The sequence below is a fragment of the Vulpes lagopus genome, chromosome 24 (assembly GCF_018345385.1).
Source record: "Vulpes lagopus strain Blue_001 chromosome 24, ASM1834538v1, whole genome shotgun sequence".
NCBI classification, from domain to species: Eukaryota; Metazoa; Chordata; class Mammalia; order Carnivora; family Canidae; genus Vulpes; species Vulpes lagopus.
Genome location: NC_054847.1, coordinates 29,487,221 through 29,506,397, shown reverse-complemented (window position 1 = coordinate 29,506,397; position 19,177 = coordinate 29,487,221). Strand labels below are relative to the sequence as shown.

Genomic DNA, 19,177 nt, shown 5'->3' with positions numbered 1-19,177 from the left:
AAAAAGGCCCAACACCCAAGTTTTCTCCCTACAGAATGTCTGTTCTTTCTACTAAACCACTCCAAGAACTGCATAATTAATTACTTTCACTGAATTTGAGATTTGAATTCGACCTTCCTACTGCTATTCATTTGTTTTTGAGAAAATCATTCTTTCTAACCAACAGCTACATTTGTACCAGTAAGATTAGCTTTTATTTCTATTAACTAGACCCTACTAGTCTACAACAGGTTCCAATGGTAGAAAATTCTACAATCTGTAACAGACTAGGTAGGCTCTTATGATTCTTTTCTACTCCCTGGCTTAGTGAGCTGATATCTTTCCCTATCACAGAAACAAGATCAGATATTAATTTAAAAATACTGTTTAATCAAAGCTGCTAAATATATGTTGCTAAATATATGTTGCTAAATAGGAATTACAACTCTTGGTGTAGAGCTATTATTTTCCAGCTACAATAGTGAAAGATAAGATCTGTGGATAAAAGATCAAAACCACTCTTCTACTGATTCAAAAATAAAAAAAGTATAACCAACATTCCTCTTCTCTGACCCTGATCTTTTAATTTTACTCCATCTTTCTAAAGTAAGGATCAGCTTGAGTAGACTTGTATCTCATAAAAATCATTCTGATAGAGGTAGTTACTAGAAAAAAACAGTACCTGACATTCTGTTTGGCCCTCTCAGCAGTTAAAGCCTCCTAATTTAATCATTTCTATTATTTCTAGTTCTCTTGGCGAATAGGCAATCTCTATTTACATTTTAACAAACAATTAGCAATGAATTTCCTAATTCAACACCCAAACCAGGTTTATGTATGTCTATGGAAGAGAACAAAAAAAGGTCAGTTGGTAAGACATGTCATGTAACATTTACACAAAATAAAAGGATGATCAGTAGCTATGTAATCATTTTCCCAGTCACAAAGTAAGGTTTTCTTTTTTTTCCCTACCTCTGAATGCCTACTAATCAAACTGCTTTACTATTACCCTGCCCATCTGTATAAGCTAATCTCTCATAACTGCCCTTATTCATTACTTATCATTCTCTTTTAACTTAGACTTTTCATTTCTCCCCCATATCATTTTAAAATGTACTTGCACAAGTAATTTGAAGTCTAAGCTTAAATAAAAACAATTAGCAAATTCTATTCACAAGTAATGCAGTATGAAACTCCAGTACCAATTAAGACAAAACCTAGCAAACCAGTTATACTTCTAGAGCTACTTTATTTTAGGTAATAACAAATAAAATGGGTTTTCAGGGTGAAACTACACTTCTTTACAATAGGTGGCTTAAGTTAGCTTTACCTGCTTCCATAATGAGAGAAACCAAATGAAAAGAGGCAGCCACCATTACATTTTTAAATTCAGTATAGTTTAACGTCTCTTCTGGTTTTCTCTCTGTGTAATAATATAGTTTTTCCTAGTCAGAGATGATGCTGCTGAACTTCTGCCAATATAGAGTTGATTTCCCTGTGCCAAGCACCACCTCCCCCTCCTACCAACAGTAAAGGCTTGAAATCTTTCACAGATAAAAATATTCAAGCTGACTACTTAGAGCTAGAGGCCATAGCCCTGAGTAAAAATAAGAACCCATAGTATTAACTATTTATACTTTCAGCCTTTAAGACCTTGATAACCTGTAAAGATATCAAATTCCTAAGAATTAAGACACAATATATGCTTTTTCTACTTGTGAATCTTCAACCATACCAACAATACAGTATATTACAAGTTTAAAACAATAAAGAGATGATCTTGTGAAAAAATAGACATATGAAAAGGAGTAAAGTCAAAGTTTCACTGGGAAATAGGACTGCTTAGTAAACAAGAATATAAATTAGCAAATGCACAAAATCTAAATATAGGAAATTGCCACAAAAATTCAATAAACTCCAATCTACATTTTATTATCTCTCTTTTTAGATTTGGGTTTTTTTTTTTTTGAGATGTTGTATTCAAAGTTTTCAGGTGCACAATAAGCCTATCCATTTTTCTTTAAAGAAATAATAGGAAAAAAATGGGGTGACTAAGAAAATCTGAGAGGAAGACTAGTTAATTGCAGGCAGGCTTTAGAGTATGGAGAATGTTCAAAGCTAGAAGTGGTCTTGAGAGAGTCTCTCTAGTTCAGGTTGATGGGAACAGCCTCCTACTCTCACCTCTTCACTCTTAGATTCCTCTAATTTATTGTCCAGAGAGCTGCCCAAGTGATATCACCGCATAACCCAGATCTAGCTCCTCCTTAAAACTCTTTGCTTTACCACTACCCTTTGGATTTTATTCTAACTCCTTCCCACATTAGATCAAAGCCCCTACATGGTCTGGTCCCTGTCTATCTCTCTAGTCGCAAGCCTGCACTCACTTCTTCAGGCAGGCAAACATTTACTGAGCTTCTCCTTTGCCAGACACTGTGCTAACCCCTGAGTGTATCATGACAAAGGTGACACACCCCTCTTAGAGCTTACACTCCAGTAGTGGAAAGTGTAGATAATAAATGGGTAGATAAACTAAATAACTGGAGATTTGTGGTACGTGATGTGATGTGAATAGCTATCCTGTGAGTACCCTGTTTGCTTCTGTCAGAACTCATATGATGATCTGTAATTATTTTATTCACTTGGCTACTTTAAGACTGTAAGCTCCATAAGCACATAATCATATCTGTCTTCTTCACTGCTGCATCCCAAGCACATTGCAGTGTCTAGCAATGCAGTTCAACATTTGTTAATAAAAAAATAGTTATTTTACCCTTTTTAATTTAAAGATGAGTAAAATGAGTTCTTAGTGATGGCTAAGGTCAAGAAGAGTAAGCAAAGTAAGAATCTGAATGAAATTCAAGTTTTAATCCAAGATATTATTATATCATATCCAAAACACTGATCTCAAAACTTCATTGTTTTCAAAGCTTGTAGCTGTCCCCCCAAAACAGGCTTGAGAATCTTTCAAGACTTTACTTTTATATGAAAAATCTTGCATCACTTAAGTTTTAAGTAAAATTATAAGTATATCTTAAATTCCAATAAATAGAAATGAAAATTTATTCAAATGTTTCCTTTCAATGTATGAGATCTTGAAGAATACTTTGTAAAAAAAAAAAAACTTATCTGAATGTTCTAAATATTTCTTGGCTCCTTTTTGGCACTCTATTGATATTTTCTTTGGCTAAATCATTTAGTCAGGATATTATTTTATATTAACTCATAAGTAATTTACTAGAAAATTTTAAAATACCTTCCAAGAACTGAATCTATATTTTTAAATGTTTTACACACTACATTCTTAAAATAATAAGACTTAAAGATAGGTTACAAACTAATATGTGTGTGTGGTATCTACTGTGCGACTGTTTTATATGGCCTATTACTTCATTAAATACATCTTGGTTTACAAATTTTAAAAAATTAATCTAAGAGTTTGAGAAACTTGCCAAGATATCATAATTTACCCATGCCCCCTCCTCCTAACATAATGCTTTGGAAGTAGCTTGATTTATCATCTATAATCATAAAAATGTGAAGATCATGTATAATCATAAGGATATGAAGACTAACAGATTTTTTCCGATAAAGGTTTCATTTCTATTAAATATATATTGTAAAGTTAGTAATCATAAGTAGGAAAACTCCTCTCTCAAAGTTTTATATATGGATAGGATTACTTTTATTACAATATGTAAAGATGGTTCATTTTTCAAAGCTTTTAAAAAGCAACCACTCCCTAGTGGGAACTTCTAATAATTATCGCTTTACATTTATTTTCTTCAGCAAATTAGAGAATACAATGATTCCCAATGTGACTATAGCTATTAAGAAAATAGTCAACCAAAGAAAAAAGTGCTTGTATCTAGTCCAAAAGAATGGTATTAAAAAAGTTTAGGATTCAGGCATGAATAACATACACAAGTCAAAAAAGTTTCTAAATCTACTTCTATGCAAGCGTATAACTTACAATGAGGAAAATGTCTTATGTAGATCTCAAAGAATATAATCTGGATGGCCAGTATGAGCAATAACTGCAATTACTATAATCTATTAAACACAAACAACATACCAAGCCGTAAGTGCTTAGACTTCTTTAACTTCACAAATAAAGACATATCCATTGTGTGGTATCTCTGCCCCCATAAAAGAATATTACATGTGCTCATATTTTCTGTGTACTCTTATTTTTCCAAATCATGTCGGTATTTTCACTCATGCTTATTATCTAAATCCATATCTGTCTGTAGAATTTCTTTAATTATGAAAATGCTTCCTATTTTCTTCTGGTTTGTTATTTCTTTATCAATTTAGTTAGTAGCACCAGCATCCTACTTTAATCTTCAAATTGCTCTATCCGGGATCCCTGGGTGGTGCAGTGGTTTGGCGCCTGCCTTTGGCCCAGGGAGCGATCCTGGAGACCCGGGATCGAATCCCACATCGGGCTCCCGGTGCATGGAGCCTGCTTCTCCCTCTGCCTGTGTCTCTGCCTCTCTCTCTCTCTCTCTCTCTCTCTCTCTCTGTGACTATCATAAATAAACAAACAAATAAATAAATAAATAAAAATTTAAAAAAATTAAAAAAAAAAACAAATTGCTCTATCCTATATTCCACATATATATATTTGGAACATCCATCAAGAGCTATATCATACACTCCTATCTCTCTTAGTTTCAATTACTATTGCTCTGATTTAACCCCCTCAAATGAGATTTTACTTTTTCAAGAAATTATAAACATCCTCTCATCACATAAATCTCCTCAGATTTAGTCAAAATTCCCTCATCTCAATTTGCCTTCCATCCATGGTCAAGTTTACTGGTAAATGCCCTCTGTGTTCCTGATCCTATTTTGTGCCTTTTCCTTCATATTATGATGAACATCCCTCTCAAACACCTTCCAAGACATTTTTTCCCTATTACTCGGATCTATGTCCTCCAGAAAGCCTTTCCTAAATTAAAAAAAAAAAAAAATATATATATATATATATATATGAACCTCTCAAAATTACAATCTAATTCTGTTTTAGCACTTTTGTGTATACCTAATTTATCCAGTGAATCCAAAAGAGAAAAGAGCTCAGTCAGGGCCATGCTCTCTCTTGGGACCACTTTTCGTTATATTCTATACCTAAGTACTCATTCTCTACTGTAAGTTAAATAATGAACACATTTTTCAGTATACGTATTTTTCATTCTACATGTTTACACTGCAGCTTCCTTCTCAGAGTACTGAGTAGAGAGAATAAGGGATTGTTGAACTGAGTCGCTATTTCTTAGGAGTTGAGAACCCGTAAGTTCATCACTGAATTAATTAATGGATCACAATAAAAAATATTTTAGTGAACAGAATATAAAAATAAATAAAAGTCTTACACACAGAGTTCACAAAACTTCTATTCCTGACATATATACATATTTATGTATATGGAAACTGAGTAATGATGTAATGTCTATCTCTTACTGCGGGCTATGGTCAAAAGAGCTGAAAGCTACAGAACTTAAAGGTCGCTAAAATGCCTTCTAAATCTGCACGATTCAAATTATATTAAAAGATTTATTAGTCTAAGGATCAGAAAAAGCATTTTTAAAAAATGAAGAGAATTTAAGGATACCCAAAAAACAGCCAGCAAAATCATTTTTTCTTAATAAAATGTCACTATTAAACTCTAACCTTAAGATTATAGAATCATAAAGCTTTTAGAGAAGGAAAAACATTCAGAAATAATCTAATCCAACTTTATTGCTTTAAAACATCTAAAAGGAAAACCCAGGCCCAGAAATGAAAAAATTTCACTTCATTCATTCACTGAACATTTCCTCTGCACCCATTATGTGCCAGGTTCTAGGATTGAATCTGCATATAGAGAAGATGTCTCCAAAGAGCTCACAGTCTAACATGTATAAAGGTAAATAAACATTTGCAGTAATTAGTGGAACCAAGGTCATTTAGAAAAACAGCAACTAACCCAATCTGGGTTAGGTGGCAGAAAAATTGTTTCTAAACAAGTGATACTATTCAGTCTTAAAAGCAAAGAGCTGGCCAGGTAAAGGAGAAGAAATAAAATATACAAAGGTACTGTACTGATACACAATAAAGGATGACACATTCAAAAAACTGCAAGCCAAGTTGTATAGCTGGAATATAAGGAGGAGCCATAGCAGAATACCAAGTATTTGTGATTTTTTTTTAAGATTTTATTTATTTATTCATTTACTCTCTCAGAGAGAGAGAGAGAGAGGCAGAGAGACAGGTAGAGGGAGAAGCAGGCCGCATGCAGGGAGCCTGACGCGGGACTCGATCCCAGGTCTCCAGGATCACACCCCAGGATGAAGGCGGTACTAAACCGCTGGGCCACCGGGGCTGCCCTATTTTTTTTTAAGATTTTTATTTACTTATTTATTTATCAGAGAGAGAGAGAGAGAGGGGCAGAGACACAGGCAGAGGGAGAAGCAGGCTCCATGCAGGGAGCCCAATGCGGGACTCGATCCGGGGTCTCCGGGATCATGCCCTGGGCTGAAGGCAAGTGCCAAACCACTGAGCCACCCAGGGATCCCAAGGGGCTGCCCTATTTATGTGATATTTAACCTTCAAATCACTCTCTGAGATGGTCACTATTAATATCCCCATTTTGTAGATGATAAAACTGAAGTACAAAAGATGAAGTGATGTGCCCAAAGTTAAATTGTGAAGCCAGGATGTAAACCAGGGAAGCCTAACTCCAGAGCCTATCCTCTTAGTCACTATACCAAGAGGTTAGAGAACACAAGCAGGAACCAAATGATAAAACACCATTCTAAGTACATACCATTCTAAGACTTTAGATTTTATGCTAAAGGTGACTCACAGTGAAATGTTTTAAGCAGGAGTGACATATTTAGATTTATTTTTTAATGAAGTCAATCTGGAAGTTATATGTGGACAGACTGGAAGAGGAAGTAGTTACAGGGACCTAGTCTTGGCTAGAAAAGTATTACCATAATTCAGACAAGAAAAATGATAGTGTGCTACACAGTGGCAGTGCTGGCACCGGAACCAAAGTCTACTGACCACCATGACCACATTCTTGTCCAGTATCCATAAGAACCTCCAAACTTCTTCCTTTAAACCCACCATTCTAACAGTTTAAAAAAAATTTCAAAACTCGGGGAAATACACATTTTCTTTAGACCCTTCATTAAACCAAATGTGACTACTAGATGCATTTGGATATAGGAAAGAAAGTGACTAACAGAAACCCAGTGGAGAATGACAGAAAGTCAATTGCTATCTATAGTAGTTTTCTTACCTTCTTGACTTTTTCCTTCTCCTTCCTCTATATACTATTCCTGGAACTTTCATGTTCAATAGTCAATTTGAAATCAATGTTCTGTCTAGACATGACTATTATAACCTAACAAAATTAAATCTACCACCGAGGAAGTCTGATGTGGTCCCAGCAATAAATATATTCTCTGGTCTGGTCAAACTGTGGCTTAAACAAAGGTGATGAATGAATAATAACAAAAGATAGACTTTTTGAAAGCAGAGAAGAGTTAAAACCAGAACATTTAAAGGGGAGTAAGAGTGGGGCACCTGGGTGGTTCAGTCAGCTATGTGTCAGACTCTTGATTTCAGCTCAGGTCATGACCTAGGGTCATGAGCTTGAGCCCTGCATCAGGTCCCACATAAGATTCTCTCTCCTCTCTCTGCCCTCTCCTCAAAAAAAGATTATGGGGGAGGGAGGAGTAAGAGCAATCTACAGTTGAAGCTATTTGATTCCAAAAGTGTGTGTGTGTGTTATTCCAGAAGCCAACAAATGAAAGAACAGTAGAAAAAACTATCTGGTCAATTCTCAAACATTCTAAACTGAATCTGTTTTCATTTAAACCATGTGTAAGCCCCTTGAGCCACCCTGATGCTAAGCAACAAGTGGGTTCCACAAACAAGCTGCCTACAGTATAAGGAAGTACAGAAGGAACAGAGGGGGTTAAAGATAATAAACAAAAAAGGCATACAGTGGAAAGGGAAGCATAATGAAAGGGAAAGGAAGAAATTATGAGTTATACAATATGGACTAAAAAGTGAAAGAGTACTAGTGACCCTAATCTCAAACACTGCTATCTAAGAGGAACCAAGACAAGGAGCAACGTAAGAGAGCATGAAAAGAGGAAATTTAAATCACAGATTTTTTGAGACCCCAAAGATGAGAAATAAGAGTACACTACTCACAAAAGTAAAAAAGCAACAAAATAGTTTCAGAATCTAAAGGAATGTTTAGAGATTATTAAAATCTCGTTTGATTTAGTTGTGCTTTACTTCACACAAAACGGTGAATCCAAAAGGTGAAAATGTCAGTAGTACCAGAGATACGCATGTATGGGGAGGTGTGTTACAAAGATAGTATGAGGCTTATTTGCATACTTTTTGTGGGAGTGATTTCAGAATTTTTCCTTTCAATGCTGTAGTGCTACTTACACCTTTTCACTTTAATTCTTATCCTGGCTGGGTTCACTTCCTTAAAACCAGAGTTCAAAACAAGTAAGCACTTATTAGTTATGGTCAAATTTTAACCTTAAAAAGGACAAGGGTCTGTGATAGATCATAGAATATTAATTAGCATAGCCTAAATGAGTCTAATAATCAAAACCTAGCCAATGATTCTCCAGAAAATTATGTAATTAAGAAACCACTTTAAAAGTTGCTTCAAATTAAAGGCAGCTAAAAGAAAGAAGAAGAAGAAGGAAAAGAAGGAGAAGAAGAAATATCCTTAAAAAAACAAACAAACCTGAATTTATACTTTGAAACCTTTCAGGGACATATAACGTACATAGTTCTTCCATAGGAAACTTATAAAACTTTCTGGCACCCTCACTGTTGATCTCACTTTCTCTTTCTCTCTTTCTTTCTCTTTCTCTAACACACAATCCGCTGCCACCACACAGTCCATACAGTAAAATGTCAGTAAGAATAAAAGGAAATATCCTTAAAGGTAATTATCACAGCAAGGAGTCTACTGGATCAGATGCAAATATAATTAAACTTGATACCTTGACCAATCATTCATCCTATTCATGAACATACCAGTCTTCATGGGCTCTCCATCATAGCAAAGCAATGGTTTTGGAGAGTTTATTCATAAATCAGCAAAATATTTTATTAAAATATAATAAGATGAAATAATGCATATAGCTATAGTCTGTCTAATATAACCATTCTAGTTTTAAAAGATAACGAAAAGATGAAAGCTCTCAACAAAAAGTCACCTAAAGATCAATATGCATGTACCTGCAAAAGTTGGATGACTGACTGTGGGAGTAGGAAGCAGGACCCTTTTGCTAATATACTAATACTTTTGAAAACAGAGCTTCTCAACCTCAACACTATTGACATTTTGAGCCAGGTAACTCTTCACTGTGCAAGGCTGTCCTGTGCACCGTGAGATGATGAGCAGCATCCCTGCCCTTTCCCCGCTAGATGCTAGTAGCACACCCTCCCCCATAGTTGTGATAACCAAAAATGCCTTCAAATGTCCCCGGAGGAGAAGTACAGGGGTAGGTAGCAAAAGACACCCAACCTGAGAACTACTGGCTTATAAATAGAAAAAAATTCAAAGTGAATTGGTGGAGGAGGGAGTTTGTCTTGTTCCTCTTCTGGTTTTGATGTTCCAGTAGATGGTATCTGAATCTGATCACAGACTACACTTAAGAGATTCTGACTGTAGGAAACAAAGCGTGTCAGATCCATCACTTGTTAGCCAAAGTTCAGCTGAGTCCCAGAAGATCCACAGTGCTGCCAATTCCCCCTCCAAAGGCACATAGACTCACTCACAGAAACACACACGGGCACAGGCACGCACACACCCGGCACTGCCTACCTATCTGAGGTAAAAGAAATGCACGTAATTACTTTATTTCCATTTCTTATTTCATCAAATATATGGACCAGGCTGCTCCAGTTCCCACAGAAACCCAAATTCCTCAACTTAGTCAGTGCAACTCAAACACCACAATAGCTGCATCATTCTAGGGAGGAGAGACCTAAGTGCTAGAGCAAGTATTAAACTCATAGTTTAACAAATGGTGAAGAAAGACACAAATTAGCCACACTGCTTTAAAAACAAACAAATCCAATAAATCGATTTGTGTTTTGAAACAGAATCTGAGAAAGGATAAAAAGAATGGAAAAAATGCAAATACAAAAGGAATCTGAAGGCATCTGAGGAATATAACAAAACTCAAAAATGTTTCCCCTGGAATTAAGAAATTACATACTTGGCCATATCCTACAGGAATAGTCTGCAAAATCAGTCTCCTATATACTATGCCATGGGATGGAAACTGAAAAATCAAAGTCTGCAAAATACTAAAAAAAAAAAAAAAAAAAAAAGTAAGCATCCATCCTAAAAATCTGATCTACAACAGCTCTTTATTACTATTTTTCATTTGCTTAAAAAAATTAAATATCCAGAAACAAAAAAAATGACAACCTCAGAAATGTTTTAATTCTCATAAAAATAGCCATCCTCATGCTTCCAGCATGCCAGATTACATATTACCTAGGAAAATCAATTAGGAAAGGAAACATAATAATCTTTTAGAGTGCATTTGATTCATAACAAAAGCCTTTTAAAAAATCAGATATTTTAAGTACTAAAAATCTTCATACATAAATATGGATTAAAGTCTTTAAGATGATTTCAATTATCTTCAACAGAATTATATTTTAGTTCAACTAGGAACTATTGGGGGAAAAAAACTATGCAACAATATTCAGCACCAGTTTTAAGTAATTCTATGTGCTATACATATCTATATGCTCTGTAAGCAAGAAAATTACTGTATTTCAGAATTTTAGCTATTAACCTCCTGGCCCACTGAAAATAATCCTACAAGAAACTAACGCTCAATTCTTTTTACTTCTAAACCAAGCAGAGGAGGCTGTAAGATCTGTAAGCGACAGCCTGCTTTTCCAGAAGTAATACCTTGAGACTGCTTAAGAATAACCCCCTTCACCAATTATTGTGACTCAGGTGGGTTTGGGAGGGAATGATGTCCACAATTCCTTGGTCAGTGGCCATGATGCCCCTCCTCCTCAAGGGCAGGAGATCAGAGAAAGGGATTTGAACAAGAGCAGTTCACCAACCAGAACATACAGGAACCAGGAGAGAGAGAGAGTACTACGGGGAAAATAAAAACTGCATAGTTAAGTCATGTCACAAAAGCGAGAGGTTTAATGTTATCAAGGTATTCATTCATTTCGGAGACACCATTGTTTATCTTCCTCCCCAAACCCTGCACAAAAAGAACTGTCAGCCTGCCTTAAGCATGTTCCTTCTTCCATTTAAACAGACATGATTCTTTGGTTAATCTCTGGCAATGATCGCCATTTCACAACACATTTAGCCCACCCGGAACTGATCAATACCACTACAGACATAAGACTAGACTTTATCCATTTATTAACCACAAGGAAATGTACCATTCAGCAAAATTCTATACGTTACAAAGGATTCTATTAGAAGAGGGGGTTGGGAGGATGGACGGACACACACACACACACAGCACAGAGGTACACAAAGAAAAGACTAACACCCTCTAATTTCCCTGTAGCAAACGAGATAAAGACGTGGCCGTGAAACCTGTCAATTCGTCCCCCCCCCCCCCCCCCCCCGCCTCCGATAATTCTCTCCCACAACCTGGTAACCGAATATTGAATTTTATGATCACCAGATCCACTGCGACTTCAAAAGTGTTCCATCCATCAAACTAACTCTCCTGCTACGTACGTGTGCACACCTTGGAGCTGGGCTGCGTTCGTTTACAGAACACCAAACACAAAAGACTAGTTTCCCAACCACTGGTTGCAAAGGCGTACAACGTCCAAGCAAAAATCACAACGTCGGATGCAGGAGGGACCAGGTCGTCCCCTCCAAACCTCGGGCCACAACCTACGCCAGGACCGCAACGTCTCTGACAAGCGCGAACCATCTCAAATGGCTGCTCTATAGACCGAAAACAATGCCTCGATACACCGCGCGTAAAGAGAAGTCTCCCGTAGGTGAGCGGAATCTGTGCCAGCCGAGAGCACGCAGAAATGGTGGTGGAGGGCCAGCGCTCCGCCAGCGCCCGGCCGCGCTCCGCTCCGCGCCGCGGTATTGTTAACACCCGGGCCACAGCAGCTACAACTATTTTTAACGCGGCTGGACGCCGAAGTTGAGGAGACCGTGAGGCGGGCAGGCCGGCGGGCGAGGGGGGTGGGGGGGACCCCGATGACACCGCCGCCGCGCCGCATTGTTTCTCGCCGTCCGGAGCGAGCGGGCGAACGGGCGGGCGAACGGGCGAACGGGCGACCGGGCGGGCGACAGCCGGCTGGACGTCCGTCGTGACGGCCACCGCGGAAGCGCTGGTTACGAGACAATCAAACCCAGAACAAAACGCGCCGCTCCGGGGGGAGGCAGGCCACGCGACACGCCGCTCTGGGGGGCGCCTTTCGGGGCTCGAACCCGCGGCCCCGGCTGTCACTTGTGCCGCTTGTGGCTTAACCGCCCCCCTCCCCCCCGCCCCAGGCAGCGCTGTCACCCAGGGCGAGGGCCACAGAGCGTGACTTTCCCACTCGCACGGCCGAGCCGTCCGTCTCCTCAGCCCGCCGGCCCGGCTCCGAGCGGGAGACGCTGACAGAGATTTCCGGGGCTCGGTCAGAGCTGAGGTGGGGGTCGCGCGGGGTCGCGGCCCAGGGCGCCGGGGGGCGGGTGTGCGCGCGTGTGTGCGCGCGTGTGTCCGTGTGTGTGTGTGTGTGTGTGTGTGTGTGTGTGCGGAGAGCTCCCAGGCCGCCGCCGCCGCCGCCGCAGCCCCGCCGCGCTCGCTCCACGCACCTACCTGAAGAGCAGGAGATAAGAAACACGGCGAACGCCAACTTCGCAGCAGCTCCCATTTTCCCGAGGCGCCGGGGAATCCGCAGCAAGTTCTCGCTAGATAGCCAGTGCCCTGGGTCTTCCTCGGAGACAAACCTCCTGGTGTGAAATCAACCGTCATAAAACATATTCGGAAGCCCCCGGCCAAAAAGAAAAAAAATAAAAATAAAAAATAAAAAAGGTTCACGGGGTTAAGAAAAAAAAAAAAGGAAAAAATAAAAGAGCACAATAATAATATATATTTAAAAAAAAAAAAGGAAAAATGCACCACGGGGAAGGGGTGGGGGGGAGAAAAACCGCCACACACACGCACAACACACAAAACCAAACAACGAAAAGGCAACAACAACAAAAGCGGGTTTAAATCACTGTCAAAATCACTGTCAGCGCCGCTCGCCTGTCGGGGCTCTCGGAACAAAACGCCAGGCGGAGGCGCCGAGGCGGCGGCGGCGGCGGCGGGGCGCCCGAGCCGCCCGGACAGTCCGGGAGCCGAGCCGGGTCCGACGTCCGGACCGACCTTCAACCCGGACACCCAAAGTCCGCGGACCGCTGGCGGCCGGGCTGGCGGCCGTGGCGGCCCGGGCGGCGGGGACGGCGCGGCGGCGGCGGGGACGGCGGTGCAGGCGGCGGCGCGAGCGGCGGCCAAGTTCTGGTCCAGGCTCTGGCTCCGGCTCCGGGCTCCGGGCTCGGCCGCGTTTTCGGTCCCCTGGCCTCCGCCGGCCCCGCCCCCCACACTTCCGGTTCCGGCCCGAAGCTGGAAGCCAGGCGCGGCGGAGGAACGCTCGGCCGCGGCGGCGGCGGCGGCGGGGACGGGGACGGGGACGGGGACGGCGGGGCGGCGGGGCGGCGGGCGCAGCGCGCGTGCCGGGCCGGGAGCGCGAGGAGATGGTCGGGGAGGCGAGGCGAGGCGGGCGCGGGGAGGGGCGCGCGCGAGGGCGGGGCGGGCCGGAGGGCGGGGGGCGGGGCGGACGGAGGCGCGTTCCCGCGAGGCCTGTGCGTCCGGCCTGCGCGGCCTGCGGGGCTGCGGGGCTGCGGGGCCCGGGCGGGACGTGGGGCGCGGGGCGCGGGGAGCCGCGGAGCCCGCGCCCTGCCCCGCCCCGCCCTGCCCTGCGCTGCGCTGCCCCAGGGGACGCCGCGTCCGCGGAGCCGCCCGGCCGACCCGGTGCGCGCGGGCTGCAGGCGCGGCCCGGCCCCAGCCCCGCGGCGCCCGAGCGCTCCGTGCCGCGGCCGAGCCACCGGGCCGGGCGTGCACCGGGGCGGGGGGCAGCCGAGCGCCGCCCGGGATCGCGCGGGGTCCGCTCCGCACCCGGCGGGGTCGCGGCTGCCTTTCTTTCCTTGCATCTTTTCCTTTCTTTCTTTCTTTCTTTCTTTTTTTTTTTTCTCAAATTTTCACGCCCCTTAAGCCAGGTGGATCGCTCGCACGGGGCCGGGCCGGGCTCGGATCGCGACTCCGAACGCAGGACGAGCGTCCCCCCTCGCGGAGCCCGCGGCGGCGGCGGCGGCGGCGGGTTCGAGCCCCGCGGAGGCCGGGACCCGACCCGACCCGACCCGACCCGGGGCCGCCCGGCCCTGCCTGCGGCGTTCAAGCGTGAGCTCCGCAAACCGTTTTATTTTTTTACTAATAAAGAATAATAAACCGTATTGCGTGTGGCTAACTCCTCTGTTTTACTGGTGCTTTACCGATCCCCACGTTTTTCCCACAAAGCCAAGCCTCCTCCCATGTATGTACACAGTGGTTTTTTTCCCCCCTTCCTCTAAATTACTCAATATCGCTATCTATGAAGCTCATCCTGTAATTATCTGCCCATTTCTACGACTTGTCAGGGTCATTAGTAATGACTGTGACTCTTAAACTTCCTCCAAGATCTCCAAGTCCTCACGTCGTGGTGCTCAGAATTTGGTTTTTTGTTTGTTTGTGCTCAGAATTTGTTTTTGTTTTTTATTTGTTTTTTGTGGGTTTTTTGTTTTGTTTGGTTGGTTTTTTTTTTTTTTTTTTTTTTTTGGTGCTCAGAATTTGACTGATGTTGTGCAACAGTTGAGAAAAAGTCCCCAGTGGGTCTTCAAGGTGTCTAAATGGTCCCATATTATGTAATTCTCTGGACCTTATGAGCTGCTCAGAGGAATAAATATAAACATCCTTCCATTCTCTAGTTGCACTGTTTCCACTAATGTTTCTGGAATAGAAGAGCGTATTTAGTGCATTCAGGAATTTTCTGTGGGTTGTACCCTGGATCAGGCCTCCCTGTTGTCTTATCTCTGCATCACTTCCATATTTCGCAGATTGTGAAACCACAGCGAGTGGAATAACTGGAATAACCAGTAACAAGACTAAAACACACACACACAAAAAAAAATTATATTCCTTATCTTACCACCTAAATTTGCCAGTAGAAGAATTTTAAGAGAAGAAGGAAATTATTTTTCTCTGTCGCATAAAAGGGGAGCAACAAGTCAGAGTCCTCGCTGAACTATTCTTATAAAGAGTTATCCCCCCCCCCCCCCCGCTGGGGAAGTTATTAATATCCACTAACAGTAGTTACCTATTTTGTTCCTAAAATCCCCCATCTTCTGTATATTTTTAAAAATTCAAAAATAATTTAACTTAAGACGTGAGAGTATGTGACTAACTCCCACTGGAATTCTAAAGCTTGAAAACTAGACGGAGGTAGCTGCAGCTAACCCTACTGCCCCTCTTTTTCCTATTTCTAGACTCACTTCTTAATCCACAAATCCAACAACTCCCTAAAAGTGCAAGCCATACAAGCTGAGTTGAGGAAAGAAGGAGAAGAAAGGGGTAGAAACGCGAAAGGAACTCTGGTCTGACAAAGCGTTAGACGATTATGTGTTAAACACCTTTAGCTGACATCACTCAATCCCGACACCTGGTCTCAGTCTCTAATGCTAGAATTTCAGGTCCAGGGTTCTGACAAGAAACTTGATTGAACTGCAGGATTTCCCCAGCCAGAAGAATTTTGAGAGACCGTTTTAGGGCGTGTTGGCTAGATGAGGAGACAGAGGTAAACAAGTATTGTAGACTGCTTCCAAAATAGAGGATGATTTATTTTGCTAGGAACTCATATGGCTCAAAAAGGTATATGCATTAGGTTTGAACCTTCAGCTCTGAAATAGGGCTGGAATTGAATTAGGCCAGATTTGAACTTGCCTTTGAGATTGGGTGGTATGCCATATACATTGTGAAGAAATTCACTGTAAGATATTCACCTGCCTTTGGACAAAGCAACAGCCTCATATAAGCATAGAGATGCCAAATCTCTCTTCCTTCATCTTTAGTAAGATGACTACATTCCTTTGGAGTATGAAGGCTGTTGGATTTCCCTTAGATGAAGGATTTAAGAGTATTTCTGCTGCTTTCTGTATGCTATAAAAGTATACATTTGTATGAGTATGTACAAGTATACTATAAAGGTACTATAAAAGTCTACTCATGTGCTCAAATTTCAAGTAACATGGGCATTCCTGAAGTGGCATAAGTAATGAATTTCCCATATACCGATGCTGTGAGGCATAACACAAGGGGAAAATCTTGGTAACTTCGTAAGTCAAAGAAAGGCAAATAATAACATATCTTCCATGAACATCCCCCTCCCTAAATGCTCAAACTGGGAATTAAATTCCCTGTATCCTACCTAGCTTTTGCTACTGTTATTCTTCCCTTTTTACTTAGGTCTACTAATAGCATTGCACTATGCCAATGATGGAGTGGACGGAGACAGATAATGAAAAGAATAGGGATGTGGGAATGGATGAGGGACAAAACATTAGGGCAGAATTTTTTAGGACAGGAAGATGAGTTAGAGGAATTAGAGGAAACTAGCTGTGGTAGAAATAATGAGTCTAGCACTTTGATTAAAAGGCTATACTAACCCAACTAGGACTAGAAATAACCAATTGGTCACCATGTGACATCCCAAGGGTAATATTTGAATTTTCTCCCACTCTCACCTCCTTCAAAATCCAGTCAAGGTATTTGGGGAAGATGTTTTCCCACCCTCCAATTTATATTCATGACCACAGAAACTTCATTTTCTGTTTGACTTCCATCATTTTAGAAATTTAATTTCTAATAGTTTTCTATTTTATTTCTAAATTTTACAACTGTTCTGTAAATTTTATGACTTTCATTTGTTTTGTTTTATTTCTAGTAGCTTTCAACTCCTCTTCCTATAACAGGATGGATGAGCTTTGAGATACAGTGCCTAAATCAATCCCAATGACCTCAGTCATCCATCCAAGTTGGAGTAAAACAACACTACTCAAAAGTACAGATCTCCAACCAGCATTGGTCCCAAACCTTGTTACTGATCTTAAATGATATTAGCATAGACATTGGCAACAATTGATTAAAAAGTTTCATAGAGGGGGCCTGGGTGATTCAGTCTGTTAAGTGGCTGACTCAATTTCTGCTCAGGTCATGACCCCAGGGTCATGATCTCAGAGTCAGGAGATTGAGCACAGCATGGACTATATCCTGGGCATGGAGCCTGCTTAAGATTCTCTCCCTGCCTGTCCCTCCCTCTTCTCTCCCTCTCTCTAAAAGAAAAAAAAAATTTAAAAAAAATTTGTAGAAACTTAAACATGTTAAGTCTGTTAAAATTAATAATAAAAACAATTGGGTTTATATTTTGTTATTGTTTTTATTTCATGATTTTTTTAGTAATTTTTATTGAATTTTACAAAAGTCTCATAGATTTGGAATTCACCATAGATAATTTGAGAGGCACTGGAGGAGAAAATAGACTATATACCAAAGATTCTCTCTCTCAAAAAAAAAAAAAAAAATGCTTTCCATCCATTTTGACAAATGCTTGAAATCTTCAATAAAGCTTTGATGCTACACTGCTAAAATTTTCTATAATGTAAGACTGCATAAGAATCAGTCCTTTTTATCACATGGTCTATCATTACCTGTGGTATTCATTTATTCAACAAGTAGCTATTAACTTTAGCTTCAGGGTTGTCCTGGGTATTGGTTGCATAGTGATAAAGAAAGTGGATATCATCTCTGCCCTCATTGAGCTTACAGTATCATGAGGAAGACAGAAAAAAATATTTGTCAAATGGGAAGGATTATTTACAAAAGCAGACGGGGTGCTGAGATAAGGAAGAATGATGGAACTGGAAAGGAAAAGGACACTATTGCGAGGGAATAACTCAGGAAGGACTTACTAAGGAGGTAACATTTAAACCAAACCCACAAGATGAAAAGGAGATAGCCATGAATGGAGCTAGATAAGGAGAAACAGTACGTACAAAGCCTACGATGTGTTCCAGAAACTGAAAGGAGGTTCTCGTGGTTATAAAGACAGTGGTATGAATAAGGAGAGAGAGAGGAACACAGGCCCCGGACCACAAAAGCTTATAGGGCAAAGTAAGGTCATTGGATTTTTTCCAAAGTGAAGCATCAGGCCATTGGAGTGTTTTAGTAAGGAAGTAATGTCTTCTAGCTTAAGTCCTTAAAGATTATTCTTGTTCTTATATGGAGAACAGGTTGTAGGAAATTACCAAAGAAAGCAGAGAGACTAGGAGTAAGGTGTTGCAGTAAGTCAGGCAAGAGATTATGGTACTGTGAACTAATATGGAAAGAAGTGGACAGACTCTAAGATATACTCGGGAAGAAGAATCAACAGGATTTGCTGATGCATTGGAAGACTCCTACTTTTTTCTTAAGCAGATGTGTAGAGGTAGTGTCATTTGTTGAGTTGGGAAAGATTTAGAAGGAGAGATATAGAGAAAGTAGAGAGATGAATGGTGAAAAAACATTCAATTTTGAAAATATTAAATATCAGATGCCTACAAGACATCTAAACAGAGATGTAAAAGTAAGCAATTGTATGTAACCAATGTTCAGAGGAACAGGCAATGCTGCGGATATAAATTTGAGAATTATCAGCAGGTAAATGGTATGTAGGGCCATGGAAATGACTGAAAAGTTAATCTAAATAGAGAGTGGACAGAGAGAAGAAATTTAGCAAGTGGAGAAATAAGAGGCAGGAAAGGGGATGACAAAGTAACAGCCAGAGAGAGAAGATAAAAATTGAGAAAGATGTAATACATGAGAGTGTTCTACAGAAGGGTGATGGAAACAGTATTGAGTCCTATAGAAACATCAGTAAATTGAAGAGCAAAAAATAATAATAGTAAAAAGGAGCTATTGGATGTTGCATCATGGAAAGAGAACCCATCTCCTTGATAACCATTTCAGCAGAAGACAGATTGAGGCAGACAGGATGAAAAAAGTGCCAGCAGAAGCGGGTGAGTTTGTAGAACTAGTCACTGGAGGGTGTA

At 41.0% G+C, this 19,177-nt stretch overlaps 1 protein-coding gene across 1 annotated transcript in view; it reads right to left on the bottom strand.

Annotated features, from left to right (window-relative positions):
- ACVR2A (activin A receptor type 2A) overlaps positions 1 to 13,248 on the bottom strand; it is an 85,305-nt gene extending 72,057 nt beyond the window's left edge. The window contains exon 1 of the mRNA XM_041739758.1: positions 12,837 to 13,248. Coding sequence (XP_041595692.1) covers positions 12,837 to 12,891 — 55 coding nt within the window. The 5' untranslated portion in view covers positions 12,892 to 13,248. The remainder of the gene's footprint in view (positions 1 to 12,836) is intronic.
- Between the last annotated feature and the right edge of the window lie 5,929 nt (positions 13,249 to 19,177).